Below are 21,050 nucleotides of genomic sequence, written 5' to 3' on the forward strand. Positions count from 1 at the left end.
TATATGTACATATATAAATAAAGATAACCTCAAAAGATCAGCAATGACCCCGGATTGAGAGTTCAATTGTTTAAAAAAATATAATTCATAGCATTGTTTTCAATTGTCTCTTATCTTTTATTAGCTAGTAGTTGTAGGGAATTATTTCTCTATCAGGGTCCTTGTTCTTCTGATAATGTGTCTGTGTCTTACATCTCCTGATGAGTAAAATGAAATAATCAGACAAGGCAACCTCTAAGTTCCCTCACAACTTTAAATTCAGAATTTATAAATATCTAAATTGTCTCTGCCTTCAGATACATGGTTTGTCTTATTTGGCTCAGAATCTCACATGGCTGACCTACTGTGCATCTTGCATAGAACTTGCTCTCATCCATTTGTTAAGCTTCTTCCTGGGGCTGTGTCCACTTCAGATGGACACGGTTCTTTGTATTTAAGGATGAGGTCTTTCATTATCTCACAGAGTTAGAGTTGTGAGTCCCTCATATGCCCACAGACAAAGAAAAACAAACCACGGGTCACCGAATGAGGGCAGAGAACGAAACTGGTCGCCAGGCAGCAGGAGCAAAACCACATGTTAAGGCTGTACAACAAACAAGGTTGATCCCAAGCAGCTGGTAGGTGAACAGTTGCCTTTTAACATACCCACAGCCAAGCAGAGTTCTATACTTTGATTCATTACGTTGACCCTTTCTTTTATATTTGTGTGTATGAGTCTATAGTAGCAGCAGCATCAATAAATCCGGAATGCCTTATCTGACTGATGATAAATGTGTAACACAAAAAGCAAATTATAGAGTCACTTCTCTCCAGAGGGAGAGTGGCAGAGTGGAAAAGGGCTTTGGGAGCTCTCTGACTGGGTCTGAATATTATATCTGTAATTAGCGAGCTATGCAACCTCGTGGAAGTTTCTTAAACTCTTTGAGTTCCCTCATCAGTGGGATGGAGATAGTGTTACATCCAGCACACAGGAGGCACTCACTCTGTGTCCATTTCCCTGCCCCTCACCTTCCTCCCTCCAAGATTCCAGAGGGGCACTTTCCAGCAGCAGCTTAGAAAGCAGGCTGGAGGTAATCAGGGGACTTCTATTACTAGTAGTGATGAATCAGCCTAGCAAACTGAGATCTCTACTATAACAATGCATTAAGAATCAGATTTATATGGAATTGAAAAAGCAAGCATAATAGTAATCATGAAAAATTATCACCTATGATAGTCACATTTGTAGACACCGGTCATGTTTCCCAGTAGTCTTCTCAGAAACACCATCACAGAAATAAAATTAAAATACTATGACCAGCAACAATAACAGGGTTGAAAGGACAATGTGATAACTGAAAAGATAACTCCTATGTTATTAACAACAACTCACACAAGTGTTCTGAATCTTCAAACTTCTAGAACACGTTTCAGGATATTGCACGACTCGGTAGTCCCTAATCCTATTACTAAAAAATAAAAACACAAAGGAGGGTAAACTATGGGTGTTTCCAAGAGTTCTAAAGGAACACTTTCTTAAGACATTTCTTTAAGAATTTGAGATACGTGGGAGAATGTCTAGACCTGAGTATATATATGTTCAGTAGACCTTCTCTTTTATGACAGTGCATAGGATGAATGATAGCAGACTAGTTAGGATACCTGAGGAGGACTTTTCAAATATAGTTTTATAGGTGTAAGTACACTTGTGGATGCATGAACTGCAACTTAAAAACTTATGTAATAATACACATAGATTAATGTGTGTGTGTGTGTGTGTGTGTATAAAATATACATGAATGCCTTAATATAGCATCAGGATGGTTGCATACAGCATGATAGTGTGGAGGCTGGATGCTATGCCTGTTGCATTCCTGGGTTAAAAAACCACTCTTCCTTTTATTACTTATGTGACCCCGAGAAAGTCACCTGAAGTGATTATCTGGTTTTTTGTCTGTAAAGTGGGGCTAATAAGAGGACAAGTGGGAGGATTCAATGTGATAATACAAATAAAAGTCCTGGCTCAGTGCCTGACACGTGGTAACATCCTGAGAAATGCGATCCTCATGATACGCACAGATATATATTATCATCTCCTTAGCAGACATAAGCAAACTGAGTTGCAGAGAAGTTTGAATAGCCTGTCCCAGGCATGGGCTGGACAGAAGCAAGATTTAAATGGAAGATTATCTGACTCCAAAGCCCGTCCAGAGGGCCTATTTCCCAAACAGCTAAATGTAGTTTTACATGTATCATTTCACATATTTTCTACATATTTTTATTAGGTAAGAAGAAAAGAGTTCGGCTTGGCAAAATCCACTAAATCAAATGGTTCTAGGAAAATCAATCAATCAATCATCATCATCATCATCTAGAAACTAAGTGTTGTAGGAGTTCCTGATAAAAGTCAGAAAGAAAACCAAAGTGGAACAAAACGCCCAACGAAACAAAACAAATCAGCAGTTGGTTATGACAGGCCAACATGCTCCAGGAACTTAAGCACACACGAGTAAGTTCTTCCTCTTGAATATCCCCGGTCCAATCTTCCTCCTGGACACTCTGTTAGAAGGATGTAGAAAGCCTCCCCCCGCACAGCCAGCCTGTTTGCTTGCTCTCTTTGTGCCATGCTGAGGAGCTAGTATGTTATTGCTGGCTGCCTGGAAAAGTCCGGGTGCCTGCTGAATTTCTCTTTCTTTCCCCTCCCCCACAAAACAAACACACAGCAGCTGAAGCCTTGGAGAAACAGTATTCATTCCTGTAGGGGGGCAGAATTTTTCTAGACACATGCAATGGACTTTTAGGAGCAGTATAACAAGACTTGGCTGGGCTTATATGGAAATCCTTCCCATACCTGTGAGGCTGTGTGCATGGACACACATACCATCAGCAAAAAGCTCATTACATATGGCACTCAAGATGTACTAGCATACTGAAAGACCCTTTGGTGTGAACCCAGAGCTGCCCAGGCCCCCACACTTGTTACAGGACCGTTACTTTCTGTTGCCCCTTACTGATCTAGCTCAGTCCGACAGAAGAGAGCATGGTGGGCAGGTGGAAGTAAAGGACAGATGGAGTGAAGGATGAAAGGGGTTCAGGGTGCACAGTTTTCTCTTACCTTGAGTTACCTCACTATGTCCAAAATTAAGTCTACTAACAATTGAAGGGCTCTGGATAGAGGACGGAACCAGTGAAAAATTAAGATGTATTTAAAATCCCCCCTCTCTCCCCTCTGTTGTTAAAAGAAACTTCAGCAATTCTGCCTTGGCCATCAACATGTCCTGAATTTTTCTGCTTTTTGGGCTTTTTTCAGTCTGGATGAGGCAGAGAAGAGAGTGGGAGGGAAGGAGAGGGGGGCTGGGAGCAGAAGTTTAACAAAGGATCACTTTAACAGAAACTACTGAGTAATCGCTCTGTCCCGGGCCAAGAATAACATCAGCTCAATGTCGGCAATTAGAATCAGGTCAGTTGGGCCTCACAGCCGGTGCGGCCCTCCTCACAGCCCCCCAGCACGGAGGGCTACTCATGCTGATGTCACCAGCAGTCACTGCTGCCCAAGAAAGTCCCCCGACTCAGCTGAAAGGAAAGTTTTTTATCCTTCTCCTTCAGGGGCAGGAAGCCAGAATGAGAAGGAAGTGGGAAGCAATGAGTGTAAACCAGAGAGAAGACACACGTTGGTATCATAGATCAACACATAACAGATTCATTTTACCACCCCGAGCTGACCAGGATTCTGTCATGTCTCCAACCACCCTGAAACTCATGTTAAATAAATGAATATATGTAAAGCACCTGGAACAGTGCTTGGGCCACAGTGCTGAGTGTTGGCTATTATTATTAAAAACAAAGAAGGAGGAATCTGTCCCGTTACTTATCTCCTGTCCACCATAAAACTTGAATCCTGGGAGCATGATTGCTGAGCAGAATGTACCCTGATAAGAAAAATGCACACAAAGGTTTTCAGGTTTGGAAAACTTATTTATAAGGAGACTGTGGTAGATGGAGTGAACAAGATGGAAAAAAGTTCCTATAAAACAATGATTGCCTGAAATTTTATAAGGGCAACACTAAGTTTTAACATGTTCAGTCTCCCTGCCAAAGGACAGAAAACAAATAACTGAAGAGGAGACGTTCCTAATCTCTTTCCCTTTAGCTCGATGGTTCTCAAAGTGTGGTCCCCCAAAGGGCAGCACTGGCATCACCTGGGGAAGTGGTTAGAAATGGAAATAATTGAGCCCCATTCCCAAACTTACTGAATCAGAAATGGGGCGGGGTTAGCAATCGGTGTTTTAACAGGCCCTCCAAATGGTTCTGTTGCTCATAATTAGGGGTCTGCAAAGTAGGGCTTATAAGACAAATCCAGCCTGCCACCCATTTTTAATAAATAAAGTTTCACTGGAAGACAGCCACACTCATTCATTTCCATATTGTTTACGGCTGTTTCCATTCTACCATGGCACAGCTGAGTAGTGGCCACAGAGACTCTATGGCCTCTGAAGCCTTAAGTATTTACTATCTGGCCATTTACAAAAAAAGTTTACTGATCCTGTCTGACTTGGAATGATTTCTTCTTTAAAACTGCTGGTTTTACTCATCAGTGTGTACACTCTGTTTATCCTACTTTCTATCAAATGGACTGGATCACACCTATTTCTTTGTACCTCAGTCCCTGGAAATCCTGCCAATGGCTCTGGGTGAATTCCTCTCCGATGCCCATGTTACGGTTCCAGTCTCTTATTGAGATGGGTTCAGTACATGACACTTTCTCAGTTTATGAGTGCAACACTAAACAGAGATGAAGATCAAACCTTACTCTGCATGAACGGTTAGAAATGTCCATTTCCAAACATATCCTCAATCAGAGTTTGCCTTCTTGAAATCAATACCTTTAATAAGCTGGCTACCTAAGTGCAGAAAGGGATGGAGAATTTCCTCTGCGTGTAGTGCAAGAAAGGTTGCATGATGTTTCCCAAAAATATTTTTAGGGAATCACTATGAAAGGCACAGTCCATGCACATAATCAATATAATTCAATACACTACAGTGCAATACAGTATAAAGCCCCCTTTAATGGCCTGTTCCATAGGTGTCTCTTAGGGATGAATGTTAAGTAAATTAGATTTCAATTCTACCCTCAAACAGGCAATTAATCAAATTGTTACTTATATCATTGGCTATGTATACTTTAGAAAAATGAATCCCAAACATAAGGAGTTCATCAGAGAAACCACCTCTATCTATTAACCCAAGGGCAGAAACACAGAGAACACAAAGCAGGCTTCCATCAACGACGTGGTGATAATTATAATGGTCAAGCCTAGCACAGCCATAAGGCAGGCAAGAAGAAGAGACATTTAATATCTTATTTGCTATTTTCTTAGTTATAAACTCTTCAAGCTACGAATTTAGTTTCTTTAGCTCTCCCCACAGTCCCAGAACTTCACCCTGACTCATTTTTACCTAAATCAGCTATGGATTAGAAGAACAGGCGGAAGAAACAAATGATGTTATAAACATATATAAAATTATGATGAATGATTTTCTGTTCCCTCTCCAGGAGACACGGGATAACTCCCTTCTTGGGAGTTCTAACTCCTCCCTAAGACAGATATTCTGACAGATTCTAAAAAACATGTTTTCCATATACTTCATAGTTCAGTGAAACTAAACCACTGTAATCCTCACTGGAAAAAAGAAAAAAATCCACACAAGAATAGCAGTACTCTGAATTTTCAAAGGAATGTGAGTCGCTGGAAGCTAATCAAAAGAATGAGACGGGCTTTTAAATGAAGCAGTTTCTAAAAGTAAAAATCAGTAAAACGGTCTCTCCCCCAAACTTCGATGTCCTACGATCACTTTAAAAATCATCACTATTTCAAGGTATGGAAGCATTAAAAGGGCCCAATTGTCGAGATTCATTAGATCATTGATTACACTCACATAAGGGAAATAAGGCTATTCTTGAGACCTCTCCTGTCCAGGATCTGATTAAGTTTGCATTCTCAAGTACTCTGCATGACAGGGAGTTCAGAAGTTCCCAAGTTTTAAGAAATTTACACAGACTAAAAAAAACCAAGATACACATTTATATCTATAATTGTGAAAATGCAAATTGCCTAGCCCAAAGACTTTCTAAATGAGGAAATTACTGTGTAATAGAGGGCAGTGTGGTGATCAAAATGAGACGCTACATTCCATGCTTCCCAGGTAAGAAGTCTGGATTTTCCTCCCGTAAAAATGACCTACCGACCTACTTCCCAACTACCTATACTTTCGATTTCTCGTAAATTACATCGAGTTAATATAATATAGAGAGTACACCGGCACAGAAAAAGATGAGCACATAATGAATGAAATCGAAATAATAAAATGTCTGGACCTGGACAATAGTTAAAAAGATTAAGTAGAGACAGAGAGCATATGATAATTGCTTTATTTAGAGGGAAAGAAAAAAACTTTGGGAAATGTTGCCTTATCCTTTGAGTGAGTATTAATTTTGCACAAACTAATGTACACTATGTACTACATTTTTATAGGAGCAAATAACAAGAGATCAAACTGATATATTTCTTCACGTAACCAGATAAAAGGGAAGCTCATAGAATCAGTACTAATTCAGCCCAAAAGAACATGTAGAACATAGTAATGGATTCTAATGATAACCCTGAAATCATCAAGAAAAAGTTAACTGCATAAAGCCTGATTTTTTTGTGAAGTCATCCCTTCTCTGTAATTTGGGCCACACTGACACACGAGTACAATTCACTTACACAGCTCCCTCACACATATACTCAGGAGTTTCTGTAATTGTAGAGACAGTGAACAGGAAACCAGTGTTTGACTAGAGCGTAAATGCCAGGACAGCAAGGATTTTCTTGTATACTCTTACACTTTTGTGTATTGTTTTGTGTACTGTGAAACCGGAAGACCAAAAGCCAAACTTATGACCATTTCCTGTGAGAAGAACTTGAAACATTATTTATACCTTGAAAATCTTGATAGGTCATGAAGGATTGATGTGTGCTTATGCGCACCAAGTGTGTAAAGACAAGGAAGTGGTACATTTAGAAAAAAGAGTTGCTTCAAATGCTAGCTTTTAGGGAGATGGAAAGTAGACCCTCGGGGAGCTTACTGAACTACCATCATGCAACAGAAAGGGGAAATGCTACAAGAGATTTGTGTAGAGAAACAGTCCAGTGAGAGAAAATGTCAAACCTGGATCAGCGTTACCTCCCAGCAAAGCCAACATCATGGCTTCAGCACATTTCTTCCCTTAGAGCAGATTCTCCATGAATCGCCCAAGCCATAGCGGTGTTGGTAAACACTTGGGAAATGTCTCCTACCTTTCCCATTGACCTGATTCCCCATCCCTCCACACCCACACCCCCATAGAAGGAAGATACTAGTATATGGAAAAGCCTTATCTGAATTACCTGGTGCCGGGCTCGACTCTGGTCCAGAAGCTGCCGGGACTGAAGTTTTTGTTGTTCAAGTTGCTGCAGGGCAAAATGGAGTTGGTAACTGCCCGCTGTGGGGTGATACTTGTGCTGAGGGACCACCCCTGTAGCCTTGCTATACGCGTTGTTTTCTACCTCTCCCTCCCAGGCAAAGCCTCCTGTTTGAAGGCTCCTAAAGAGAAAAGAAAGCATTATTTCTTAGAGAGGTTGTACGAACAACCTAATGGAAAAAGAGGGAAATATCACAGGCATTTTTCCTGTATAGAGCAAAACACAGTGTGGAATTACAAATCTATGTGTGTGATAAATAATCTGATTCGCGCACTGAACTGTAGCTCCATGAAGACCAAGTCAGGGTCGGCTCCGCTCTCCATTCTATTCGTAGCCCTTATCCCGAAGGCTGGCACATGGGCAGCGTACGTAAGTATCTGTTGAAGGTTAAATAATGAAAATAGTCACCTCAGTCCCCTGTGAAGGCCACAAGGGCTTCTGAGAGGAGCCAGGGAGCTTCAGATGTGGGATGGCAAGTTAAATTTCAGATAGGAACAGAGAAGCAATCATCTTCTCTAACATCAACTTCAAAAGTATAGGGGTGAATTTCACAGAATTCATGGTTTTTCTTAACTACCCATTAGTGAGCTCATGTGTCCATCATGAGATAAAACAACTGGTCTGAGAAGATACTTTTTTTCATTATTCTAAAGTTACCTCAATGGAGTCCCAGCCAAGCTGATGTTTAGCCTGTACATCTGAGGAAGGTGAAGGGCTGGTGGCCTTGGGGACTGTTCAGTACTCATGCTAGGCTGTTTGTTACATACTCTGACTTTCTTCGTTACCCAGATTCCAAAATTTTAGATTCTGGTGACCATGTCTGTGTATATCCCAGCTGAAGTCTTCATAACTACAGGCCTACACTTGCCCTCTCAGTCCACTTCTTCCAAGTAGAAAAGTCCCCATTTATACCACTTCATACCCATTAGGATGACAACTATTAAAAACAAAACAAAACAAGTGGAAAAAAACAAATGCTGGCCAGCATGGGGAAACACTGGAACTCTCATGCATTGCTGGTGGGAATGTGACATGGTGTACCTCCTGTGGAAAACATTCTGGCAGTTCCTCAAAAAGCTAAACACAGAATTACCATGTGATCCAACAATTCCCACCCCCTCCAGGTATATACCCCAAAGAGGGGCCTCAGATGCTTCTATACCAATGTTCACAGCAGCATTATTCCCAAGAGCCAAAAGGTGAAAACATCAACAGGTGAACGGATAAACAAAATGTAGTCTATACACACAATGAAATGTTAGCCTTAAAAAGGAAAGAAATTCTGACATGTTACAACATGGATGAACACTGGGGACATCATACTACGTGAAATAAGTCTGTCACAAAAGGACCAATATTGCATAATTTCACTTCTATGAGGTCCCTGGAAGAGTTAAGTTCATAGAGACAGGAAGTAAAATGGTGGCTGCCAGGGCTGGGGAAATAGGAGAATTGGGAGTTACTGTTTAATGGGTACTGAGTTTTTAGTTTGGGATGACAAGAAAGTTCTGGAATGGACGGTGGTGATGGTTGCACAAGCTCTGAATGTACTATATGCCACTGAATTATACACGTAGAAATGACAAATTTAGGTTTTATGTATGTATTTCCCCACTGTTTTTAAAAAAGGTCCCCACTAATTTTTAGAACAGTCTTATCTGGCAGCCCTTTTCTCTCATTTTTGGTTCTCCTCTGGACCTTCTTCAAATACCCTGTGGTGTTTTGTTTTGTTTTTTTTCCTTTGTGAAATACAGTGACCAGGAAATTGTACACAGAAGAAACAAGAAGAATCTCATAGTGAACAATCTTACCCCAAACCTGGCTATCGGGGCTTAAAGAAAGGAAACAGTGTCTAACTGAAGAGAAATATTCATAGTGACTTAAATCATCCTGCTGTTATTTCCTCTGCAGATTTCCTTTGACATTAAGGGTCATTTCAATGGCAGAGATGCAGCAACACTGGGATAAGGTTATAAGACCTTCCTGAGGCCTGACCTCAGGCCGCCTAGTTATTTATAGCCTGATTTCTAATGACCCCAACAGAGCCCTGGGGGAAGGAGCAAAGTGGAATGTCCACTGAGTCCAGGAGCCCAGGCTCCTCTTCTCGTCTGTGTTCTCCCACACAGCTTCATCATTTCAGGGGTCTGCTTTGGTTTCTCTGCCTCTCTCAGAGAGATTTCCAAATACCTAGTTAAGGGAAAGTCTGTGTAATATATTCTGAAGTCCATGGATGAAGGGTTTTCTACTCACATAATCTCACCTCTGAGAGGTCACATCCTCGCTCATCTCCTCCCACAGTTTGGCTCCCACAGTTCAGTTGTATAATTACACACTTTCAGCTAATCTTCTCGGAGAACAGTACCAAAAAGCTGAGAGCTTACTTATGAATTTTTCTGAGTTTGACATCTGATCTTCAGGGATCCCTCAGTGTGCATGCTGTTATACAGTTAAAAAGACACGCTCTTTCCCAAAGGACTTCCAGAGATATAGAGAAATGTGGCAACCAATGACTGAATAGAAATAAGTACCTAAATACGCAAATAAAATGTTCTCATTCCACAAAGCGAAGTGTTGAGTGGGAGTCGAACAGAAGTTATAGGGTGAGGAAAGGAGGGGCCAGAGGAAGCTGTTATCTCTTTTCTCATTAGTGAGGGAAGAGAAAAGCTTCATGAAGAGATGTGCAAGAAACAACTGAGCAGCTCAGGAACTGCGTGGACTCTGAGTGCAAGGAGGGGTGGTGGGGAAAGGCATCCAGGTATAAATGAAGAGAAGGGTGGAGGCAGGAGTGGGCGGATCCAATGAACAAGTGAACGCAAGGGAAGAGACAGATGGAACAGCAGGAACGGCCTCGCTGAATAACCTTGAGATTTCCATATTGATTACGGCAGGCATTCGAATTTAGAATGAAACTATTATCTGTAACTGCACCCAAAGTCAGAAAATTAATCAATTGTGATTCTACTTCCATTTCTGGCTTGCTGGTTGTAGAGTTTCTAGCCACAAGTAGCAATCTAGACTTAGGAATTAGATATTAAAGGGTTTTTGTAACTACGTTATAACTATTATTACATCAGAATTCATCTCACTGCCAGGCTAGATTGTTTTTATTTTCTAAAAGTGGCTTCTTAACAGATATTCCTAGGAGGCATTTACTTCAATGCCTTCTTGTTGTACATCAGAAATCAGAGTAATGAGGCCCTCTTATATGGAGACGACCAGGGACAGATTCTCAGGTGTGTGTCCACAAAGCAGGGGTCTGTGAGTGGGTAAGAGAAAGTCATATAAGAGACTACGGATAAGAGGTCTGTTCATCCAGTTGCACACATAGTGAATGGACTGCAATCTCACAAACTTTCATAGTAAAAGCTGTTTTTAATCTCATCAGTAACCCAAGCCCAGTCTCCAAATCACAAAAGAAAGTTTCTCAAGCAAGTAGAAACTTTTATCAGAGGCAGGAATTTTTACGGTGCACCTCTGGGTGGGGGCAAGAGTGCTCAGCTGTGTAAGGCAATGTGGTGAGTGCCATGAGAAACTTGCTTGCTTTGAGCGATGGTGGTGGTACTCAGGCCATGGTATCTCACAATTAAAGCACAAGCCTCTGGGGTTTGTAATATTGCAAGTTCTACAATGACTGACTTGGAGGAAGTCAGGTGCACTCTCATTTGGGCCTTACCTGAGATTACATATCTCCATATTCCCTTCTATGGCATCTAATAGTTTCCATTTCCAGCCAAAATCCATCCTCAACCTCGATTCATTGTAGTCTACTAGTAATACATTTTCTACTGCCATCAAAATTTGAGCTTTAATTAGTCTCTCTAGTTCTAGTAATACATTTTCTACTGCCATCAAAAAGTTGAGCTTTAATTAGTCTCTCTAGTTTTTATGTTATTTTTTGCTCAATACTAAAATATTATATTGTACATATTCCTTGCAAATAACTTCTAAGAGTTTTATATTACTTCTAGAACAGAGAAGAGAGAGCCAAGAAAATCAGCTGTGGAAATGCTCAGAATGTCTAACATTTGACTCAAATTCAAAGATTCAAAGTGAACTATGCTGTATTTCACCTTTACTACATTTGTAGCTAATAGGCAACAATATGGCAAATTTTTCTGAACATCACCTGTTCATTTAGAACTTCACCTCCCTTTCTATATCACATCGTGGCAAGGCAGGGCTAAACGTTTCTCCGTAACTGCCCTTCCTCCAGCATAGCCCCCAAACTCCAGCCAATACATACTTTCTCCTTTGCTTTAATATTTGTTCCATCAAATGGATGTTGGTTGTAAGGAACTTGGAGGCACTGGTTTTTATACGATGCGCTGGTTTTTAGCAAAGCAAATCTCACCAGGCAGTTGAACTCTCTGTGAAGATAGGCTTTCAGATTTTCTGAGACTGTTGTGATGTCACAAGAGCGTAGGGTAAGAATGAGGCACAGGAAGGTGACAGGCATACAGAGACTGTGATCCACAGTCCATGTCCCCAGCCACCTCCATCCACCCAACCCCAGCTAGACTTGAGCTACCACATATAGGGAGTGTTGGGAAGTGTATGGGTGTAGATATTAAGGACAACAGAGGCTACATTTTCTTTGTCTATAAATTCTCAGTCCCAAAGTAGTCATACCACCCAGTAAGTGCTGCAAAGGAGCTATAAATGCTGAACATCTCACAGATGAGAGAAAGGCTCCCCCGAGCAGAACAAAGCAGTGTGGGCCAGAATTAGGAAGGTCTGAGATCAGAGAGGCATCAGGCAAGGGGGTGGGGACTTCTCTTGGCTTTAGGGGATGCTTCCAAGGACAAAAGTAGAGTGATTCTGCGTGGAATGTTGTGTGTCCCATTCCCAATGCCTCCCAGGGCAGCTGGAATTGGGCCATATTCACAAAGACCATACAGGGAAGAAGAGAATAAAGCAGGGAAGGGTCCTCTCCACTGGGGCCTTCATTACACTAATTTGTCTGTGCTTCATCTGTTCTCATCTGTGAAATGGGGATATGCTAATAAGTACCTATTTCAAGAGCTGTGGGGGTTCAAGAGCTAACAGAAGTGAAAGTACTGGCACGCAGGAAAGGCTCCGACAATCTATCACCACCACGAATACTACTATTATTACTATTCTTCCCCCACCAAACGATTCCATTTCACTGATACCCTGCAGTCCTTTGAGGTAGTATACAGAAAACATAAACTCAGTCATTCACCATCAGAGGATTCTGCGTTGCCAAGTTACCACAGTCCAGCCATCAGCGTGGTATTAGTTGTGAAGTCAACAAGGCTCCAGCTTACTAAAAAGAAAAGCTCTGCTGAACAGTATCCTCCAAAGAGTTATTGTGCAACTGTGTTGCACCTGCTGTATGCTGAGGCCTAGAACAGGTTACCTGGAAAGGGATGAATTTGCCTCCTCTTCAAACCACAAACAGTGGAGGGGGCAGAGGTACATCCATCTTTTTATGCATTCAGTTTTCTGCTCAAATCTACTCCTGCTCCTCCATCAGAGCTGATCGTTCCTGCCTTCTAGTCATTACTCGTGGTCTCAGAGAAAGGACTGTTTATACTCTTTTCTGTCCGAACGTCCTCCCCAAGGTCTTTCAGCCTGGCCTCCACCCATATATATGTGGGGGCTTCCTTTTTTCTGTTCTGGAGGGGGCTCCACGGAGAGTCAGAGTGAGCTGTACGGACCCCTGGGACTCTCCTCCCAAACTCCTGAGCCCAAAGTGGAGTCCTATTCTCCACTCTCAGAAATAATGAACTAGAACCCTCTTGGTTTTAACGTTGCTCCCTCATTCTCCATCCTGGACGCTACCTCTCCTGTAGTTAAATCAGAGGTAAAGCCCAAAAAACATTTAAAAGCATCTGTTGGACTTCTGCTTCTGAGCAAGCCGTAGAAAGTTTTAAGAGACTGTCATTCCTACCTTAACACAAAGAACAAGCGGAATAAGCTGCTAAATCATACTTATTTCAAACCCAACAAAATGCTGAGGACATGCAGAAGCCTTAATGCATAAAATTCCAGGAAATGACAAGCCTTAAGCTTTTAGCCGGGGTGGACCCCTGAGAGGAGGTGGTATCTGCCACACATAGGGGTTAAGGCACAACCACCTAACTTTTGACAAACTCAATACCTGCATGGGGGATGGTATGATATATTAGACTCCTTGAAGCCCAGTCACAGAGTGAGCCTGTGGCCACTCATCAATTCCTTCACCAAGTGCATGGGGAGACCTAAGGCTGGGGACAGGGCAGGAGATCGACCCAACTCACTTTCAGAGAAATTGTGTATATTATTCTTTAACTTTCACCAAAACTCAACAAGTTGTAGTCTAAAAGTTAGTTGTAATATAGAATCTGAAACCAAATCAATGAACTTTTCATACTCTGTTGGTTCATCTTGTACTTTGAATGGATCTTTTTATTTATACAAGCTTTTGTAATATCAGGCATTAACCTTTAGGAATACTGGTTCACTGAGTTATGTAGACCTTCCAAATGTTGACACATTTCATTATACAATATAAAAAAATCACGTGTTAATATTACTCAATCACTTCAGAAAAGTCTTCAAGTGTTAGAAAGCTATCAAATCCATAATGGTGGATAGAAGTTTTCCATAATTCTAATTTTTTCATGAAAGCGAGAATTTTATCATTGACAACAAATTCCATCAGCTGTTTTCCTTAAAGTGTTAGGCTCACTGTTTATTTTTGAGAAAATATCTGCCAAACATCTAAATGTGAATAACCAGAGTTCATCTATCAGTTGTTCTTTCAAGTAAAAATGTTTGATGAAGGGCGCCTGGGTGGCTCAGTTGGTTAAGTGACTGCCTTCGGCTCAGGTCATGATCCTGGAGTCCCTGGATCGAGTCCCGCGTCGGGCTCCCTGCTCGGCAGGGAGTCTGCTTCTCCCTCTGACCCTCCCCCCCTCTCATGTGCTCTCTCTCTCTCTCTCTCTCTTTCTCTCTCTCATAAATAAATGGAATCTTAAAAAAAATGCATTTCATTAAAAAAATGTTTGATGAAAAAAGCGGCTAGTCTGGACTGTAACTCAGTCACACAAGTGCTTTTCCTTGAGACAACAATCACACAGTATGCAGAAATGCTCTATGTGTACACCCTATTTTGTCAGACAGAACATTAAAAAGATATGTAATCCAGAGTTGAGATTTCATAATTATTATTGCATAACAAGGATTTTCTTAAGTAGCAATGGCATTTCTCTTGTAACTACAAATGCTCTGGTGGTAGAGATTACAATGATTACTACTATAGTTTGGGGCCACGGCCTTAATTTGTACTAAGGCATGAAGAGTTTTATAAAAATACCATTGTTTTTGCACCATGTGCAAATGTCAACATAGTGGCATTTGAAAAAGGCAAAAAATATCTTAGCACTACTATGGAAAACATTTTGACCCTACTGGCTTCCTCAAAGAGTCTTGAGGACCAACCCTCCCCGGGCCCCCAGCCCCCAGAACAGCACTTTGTGAACCACAAACCTGTTGCAATAGAGTCTGGGAACAGGGGAGAAGAGAGTACGATCAGAGGGACACCTGGGTGGCTCAGTCGTTAAGCGTCTGCCTTTGGCTCAGGTCATGATCCCAGGGTCCTGGGATTGAGACCCGCTCAATCACAGCTTCCTGCTGTGCAGGAAGCCTGCTTCTCCCTCTCCCACTGCCCCTGCTTGTGTTCCCTGTCTCTCTCTCTCTCTCTGTCAAATAAATAAAATCTAAAAAAAAAAAAAAGTGTACGATTGGAAAAGAACTCCTCAGCTACCCAAAAAGCTGACATCCAGGATGAAAAGCAGACATCTCGCATGGTTCAGAAAACTGAGCACATGATTGTAAAGCATACAAGGGTCTTTAGAATCTTTCTGGTGCTCCCATCCTGCCCTCAAAACATCTGAAGTCAGAGGTGAACTAGAATCTCACTAAGGTTGCAATGAAGTCCAGACCCAGCTTAATTATCAATTAGATCGCTCAACCCCTATATTAGCAGCCTGAGAAAAGGATAAGCATGTCTTTTCTGGGGGGTGGGAGGGCAAATAACACTTACTTAAGACTTTGATTTTACATAAAATGTCTAGCATACAATCAATAATTATAAAAGTCATGCAGAAGCACGAAAATGTGACTCATGAGAGAAAACAGTCAATAGAAGGGCACTGAGAGATGGCACAAACGTTGCACTTAAAAAAGACATGGACTTCAAAATAACCATGATAAATACGTAAAAGGGTCTAGTGTAAAAGATGGGCAACATGTATAAACAGATGGGGGATTTCAATAGAGAGATGAAATTTATTTAAAAAAAGAACCAAACAAGAATTCTAGAAATGAAAAAATATAAAATCAAAAATGAAGAATTCATTCCAGGGGCGCCTGGTTGGCTCAGTCATTAAGCGTCTGCCTTCGGCTCAGGTCATGATCCCAGGGCCCTGGGATCAAGCCCCGCGTTGGGCTCCCTGCTCAGCAGGAAGCCTGCTTCTCCCTTTCCCACGCCCCCTGCTTGTGTTCCCTCTCTCGCTGTATCTCTCTCTGTCAAATAATTAAAAAAAAAAAAAGAATTAAAAAAAAAAAAGAATTCATTCAAAATGCTTAATAGACTGAACACGATAGAGGAGAGTGTGGTACATATATAAAATAAGAATCCCAGAAGGAGAAGACAGAGAATGGGGCAGAAGAAATCTTTAAAGAGATAAAGGCTGAGAGTTTCCAAAGCTGATGGAAGACATTAACTTACAAACCTAAGTAGCTCAGCAAATCCCAAGCAGGGTAAGTACAAAGAAATCTACACCTAGGCACATCATAGTCAAATTGCTGACAACTAAAAATAAAGAAAAAAATCATAAAAGCAGCTAGGGTGGTGGGGTGCTGGTTGGCAGTGGTAGAAACATCACCTACAAGGGAACAACAATCCAAATGGTTGCACTGTTGACTTATCATCAGAAAACAAAGACCAGAAAACAATGGAGAGATATTTTAAAGTGCTGGAGGGGTGTGTGTGTGGGGGGGGGGGCGAAGAAAACCAACAAAAAAACAGCCAATACAGACTTAAACATTTAAACAACACACTCCACCCACTGTCTATTTGACAATTATGTAAAACTATACCCAGTAACTTTAGAATACTCATTCTTCTCAAGTGCACATGGAGCATTCACCAAGATAGTCCAAATGCTGGGCCAGAAAATAAGTCCCAATAAAAATTAAAGGATCAAAATCCAGAGTATAATCTGACTAGAATATCATTAAATTAAAAATCAGTAATAATATATTTAGAAAATTCCAAAATATTTGGAAATTAACACACTTCTAAATAATCTATGAATCAAGGAAGAAATCACAAGACAAATATAAAAGTGCATCCAACTGAATGGTAATGAAAACACAAACAAAATCAAAGAGTACTTAAACAGAAATTTATAGTCTTAAATGTCTCTATTAGAAAAGAAATGTATAAAATTAACAATCAAGCTTCTACCTTAAGAGGCTAGAAAAAAGCAAGTTAAACAAACAGAATAAAAAAGAGAATAATAATAAAAGCAGAAATCAATACAGTAACTAAACAAGGATGCCATCAGACTGAGGTGGCTCTAAGCCTTGGCAGCCTATATAAACAAACCAAAACCTAAGCCAGTGTCAAGGCACTTAAATCTGAGAAAATGATATTTAAGAACAATCAATCACAAACAGCTTACGAGGCTTTCCCAAATAAGGCAACTGCTTAAGCTGTAGTCAATCAAGTAATTTCCTTGCTTTACTTAAAAAACAACAACAAAAAAAGCCTTGCCCATAGTTCCTGCTGGTAAATTGCTCCTAGCCATTTTGTTTGTCCCTGCCCAATTAAAATCAATGTTTGCTCCAATGAACTCTTCCAAATCTTAATGTACTTCAGTTTATTTTTTTAACGCAATGGAACAGAAAATAGGCAAACAGAGACTATCAACAAAATCAAAGGTGGCTATTTGAAAAGATTTTAAAAGTTGGTAAGTTCCAAGCAAGCTGATCACAAAGAAAAAAGGACATAAATTATTAATATCAGGAATGAAGAAGAACATCATAGAGTCTATAGATATCAAAAGTATATTTTTATGAATAACTCTATGCCAAATATTCAACAACTTAGATAAAATGAAGAAATCCTTGGAAATACAAATTAAAAGTGACACAATGAGAGAAAGTCTAAATAGCTCTCTCTATATAAATATGTATATAAAGAAATTTAACTTGTAATCAAAAACCTTCTTACAAAGAAAACTTTAAGCCCAGATGGTTTCAATGAATTCTATCAAACATTTAAAGAAGAAATAATTCTACTCTTTCACAAAATCTTTCAGAAATAAAGGAGAGAAAGGAAAATTTCCCAACTCATTTTATGATACTAACATAAAATGTGACAAAGACATTCCAAGAAAATTACAGATCAATATGCCCAATGAACATAAACACAAAAGGCTTTAACAAAATACTAGCAAATAAAACTAATCAATCTACATCTATCTTCTTTTTAAAAAATCTCCCTCTTATAAAAAAAATAAGATCATATATCATGACCAAGTGATATTTACCACAGGAATAGTTTAAGATTCAAAAATCAATCATGTAATTCACCACTTTAAAAGAATAAAGAAGTAAATTATAATAGAACATTATTAGATGGTATAATGCACTGGACAAAATGCAACACCCATTCACAAGAGAAACTCTAAGTAAACTAGGAACAGAAGAAAGTTCCTCAATCTAATAAAGTATATATGATAATATATAATAAGGTATATCTATAAAAAAAATCTATGGTTAACATCATACTTATTGGTGAAACACTGAACTCTTTTCCTCTAAGAATAGGAATAAAGGAAGGCTGTTTTCTCTTACCACTTCTATTCAAAATTAGTAATGGAATACATAGCCAGTGTCATAAGACAAGAAAAAAAAAACCTGCCATTATTCATAGACATGATTGTTTACATAGAAAACCCTATGGATTTTATAAAAACACTGGTAATAAGGCTGCAATTGTATTTTTAAATGCCAATAATACACAATAGGAACATGAAATTTTAGAATGCAATAATATAATAATATAATCTCATAAGAACACACCAAATATCTAGAAATAAATATACTTAAAAATGTGTAAGATCTCTACACTAAATTTATAGAACATTAATGAGAAATATTAAACAAAATCTAAATAAATATATAGATATAGCATGTTGACCCACTGGAAGGCTCAATAGTGTTTAGATATTTATTCTATATTTCAGATACTGTTTTTCTTAGTTCCACAGTTTCCATCTGGAATCTGTCTTGAGATTTCCTCTTTGACTCACTGAAGCATATTTTCCATTACATTCTTGTTCATTGTTGTAATAGCCACTTTAAAATCATTTTCTATTAATTCCAACATCTGAGCCTTCTTAAGACTGGCCCCACCTTTTATTCTAAGAATGGGTCATATTTTCCTGTTTTTTCAGATGTTGAATAATTTCATATTATATCTTGGACATTGTGAAATGTTATAGATACTGGATTGTATTATATTGCTCCAAAGACCAAGTATGTGTTTTAAGCAGGCAGTTAACTTGGCTGAACTCCAACTGCAATTCTGTTTTTCCCTCAGTGGGCTGTGGCTCAGATCTATGTTCAGTTCTTTTAGCTTTAACTGTATAGTTTGGAGTATACCTCCCCCTTTCTGGTTGCCTCATTGCCAAGGTTCTCCTCTTACTCACCAACAGGCGTGTTTGTCCTGAACTGTATCCTCCGGTTTGTCAAGCCAATTACTTTGGATTTCTACATTAGGTTCTAATAGCAAACTGTGACCTGCCCTCGGTTTAAAGGCAAGAAATAAAAGACAAAAAGACAAAGCTCACCTATTGCAGTTCCCTTCCTCCAAACATTCATTTCCTTCTTCCAAATACTGGCTTCTCTAGTGTGTACCAGCTTTTGTTTACCTTCTACTGCCTTCAGGTAGTTGTATTTTGTATTTTATCCAGTGGGCTGATCAGATAAAAACTTAATCGGCCACTACCAGAACTGGAAACCACCCCCAAGTAATCTACAGATCCAATGCAATCACAATAAAAATTCCAGGAGGTTTTGCTGTTATTGAAGAAACTGACCAGTTGATTTTAAAATTTATGCGGAAAAATCAAAGACTCTAGAATAGTCAAAATAATTTTGAAAGGGAGATTTACATTACCTGATTTCAAGGCCACTATAAAACTACCACAATCAAGATAGTACAGCATAAGCATAATAGTAAACAAGCAGATCAATGAAATAGAATAAAGAGTTCAGAAATAGACCCATAAATATACAGTCAATTGATTTTTGACCAAGGTGCCAAGTGAATTCAACAGGGAAAAGAAACTTTTTTAAACAAATGGTGCTAAAACAACTGGATATCCATATGATTAAAAAAAAAAAACCACCTCAACCTCTACTTTGTTCCATACACAAAAATAAATTTGAATTGGATCACAGACCCCCAAACCAAAAAGCATCTAAAAGAAAATATGAGAATGTCTTTGTAAGCTTGTCATAGGGAAGGATTTCTTAGGACACAAAGAGCTCTAATTGTAAATGAAAAAAAAATTGATAAACTTTATTAAAATTAAGCATTTCTGCTCATCAAAACATATCACTAAGAAAATGAACAGGCAAGCCATGTCCTAAAGAAAAATATTCACAATACATATATGTGAGAAAGGATTCCTAATTGATAATATATAATGAAGTTCTATCATTAACTGTTGGCTTCAACAATAAAATGACAACCTAGTTTAAAAATGTATAAAATATCTGAATAGATACTTTACAAAAATATACATATGACTGGCCAATAAAACACAAAAAAGCACATAAAAAGGTCTCAGTATCAGTAGTCATCAGGAAAATGAAAACAGCAGTTCACATTTATTAAAATGACTAAAGTCAAACAGATAACACCACCAAATGTTGGTAAACATGTGAGTGACTAGAATTCTCACACATCGTTGATGGGAGTGTAAAGTGATATAATAGTTTCAGAAAACATATTTATATGGCTTAACAATTCTCCTAAGTATACACCCAGAAGAAGTGAAGATACACAGTTATGAAAACAAAGTTGTTTAAGAATTCTCATTGAGTTTGTATTCACAATAGTAAAAAAATCCTAATGTCCCTCAGTAAGAAAATGGATAAATCAGTTGTGGGAATATCCATATAGAATACTACTCAATAACACAAAAGATTGAGCTACTGATATAAGCAACAATATAGATGAATCTCTAAAACACTGTGTTGAAGGAAAGAAGCCAGATACAAAAGAATATTGGATGATTCCACTTATCTGCGGTCCAAGAATAGGCAACAAAACTATATTTACACACCCATTTTCATAACACAATAGCTAAAATGGAGAGCTACCCAAGTGTCCACCAAGGATGAATGGATAAACAAAATGTGGTATATAATTCAATGAAACATTATCCAGCCTTAAAAAGGAAGGGAACTCTGCAACATGCTACAACATGGATGGACTGTGAGAGCATTATGCCGAGTGAAAGATACCAATCACAAAAA

General features: G+C 39.3%; 1 protein-coding gene across 12 annotated transcripts in view; it reads right to left on the bottom strand.

Annotated features, from left to right (window-relative positions):
- The window catches only part of TTLL5 (tubulin tyrosine ligase like 5), a 273,355-nt gene that overhangs the window by 76,450 nt on the left and 175,855 nt on the right, over positions 1-21,050 (bottom strand). For all 12 annotated transcript variants that reach the window (XR_003607888.2, XM_028096103.2, XM_028096363.2 and 9 more), the window contains one exon: positions 7,410-7,605. Coding sequence is in view for 11 of the 12 variants with exons in the window: in XM_028096103.2 (XP_027951904.1) it covers positions 7,410-7,605 (196 nt within the window). In the remaining variant the exon portion in view is untranslated. The remainder of the gene's footprint in view (positions 1-7,409; positions 7,606-21,050) is intronic.

The sequence above is a fragment of the Eumetopias jubatus genome, unplaced genomic scaffold (genome assembly GCF_037043125.1).
Source record: "Eumetopias jubatus isolate StellerSeaLion01/CBP00866 unplaced genomic scaffold, mEumJub1_p1.0 scaffold_7, whole genome shotgun sequence".
Classification (NCBI taxonomy): Eukaryota; Metazoa; Chordata; class Mammalia; order Carnivora; family Otariidae; genus Eumetopias; species Eumetopias jubatus.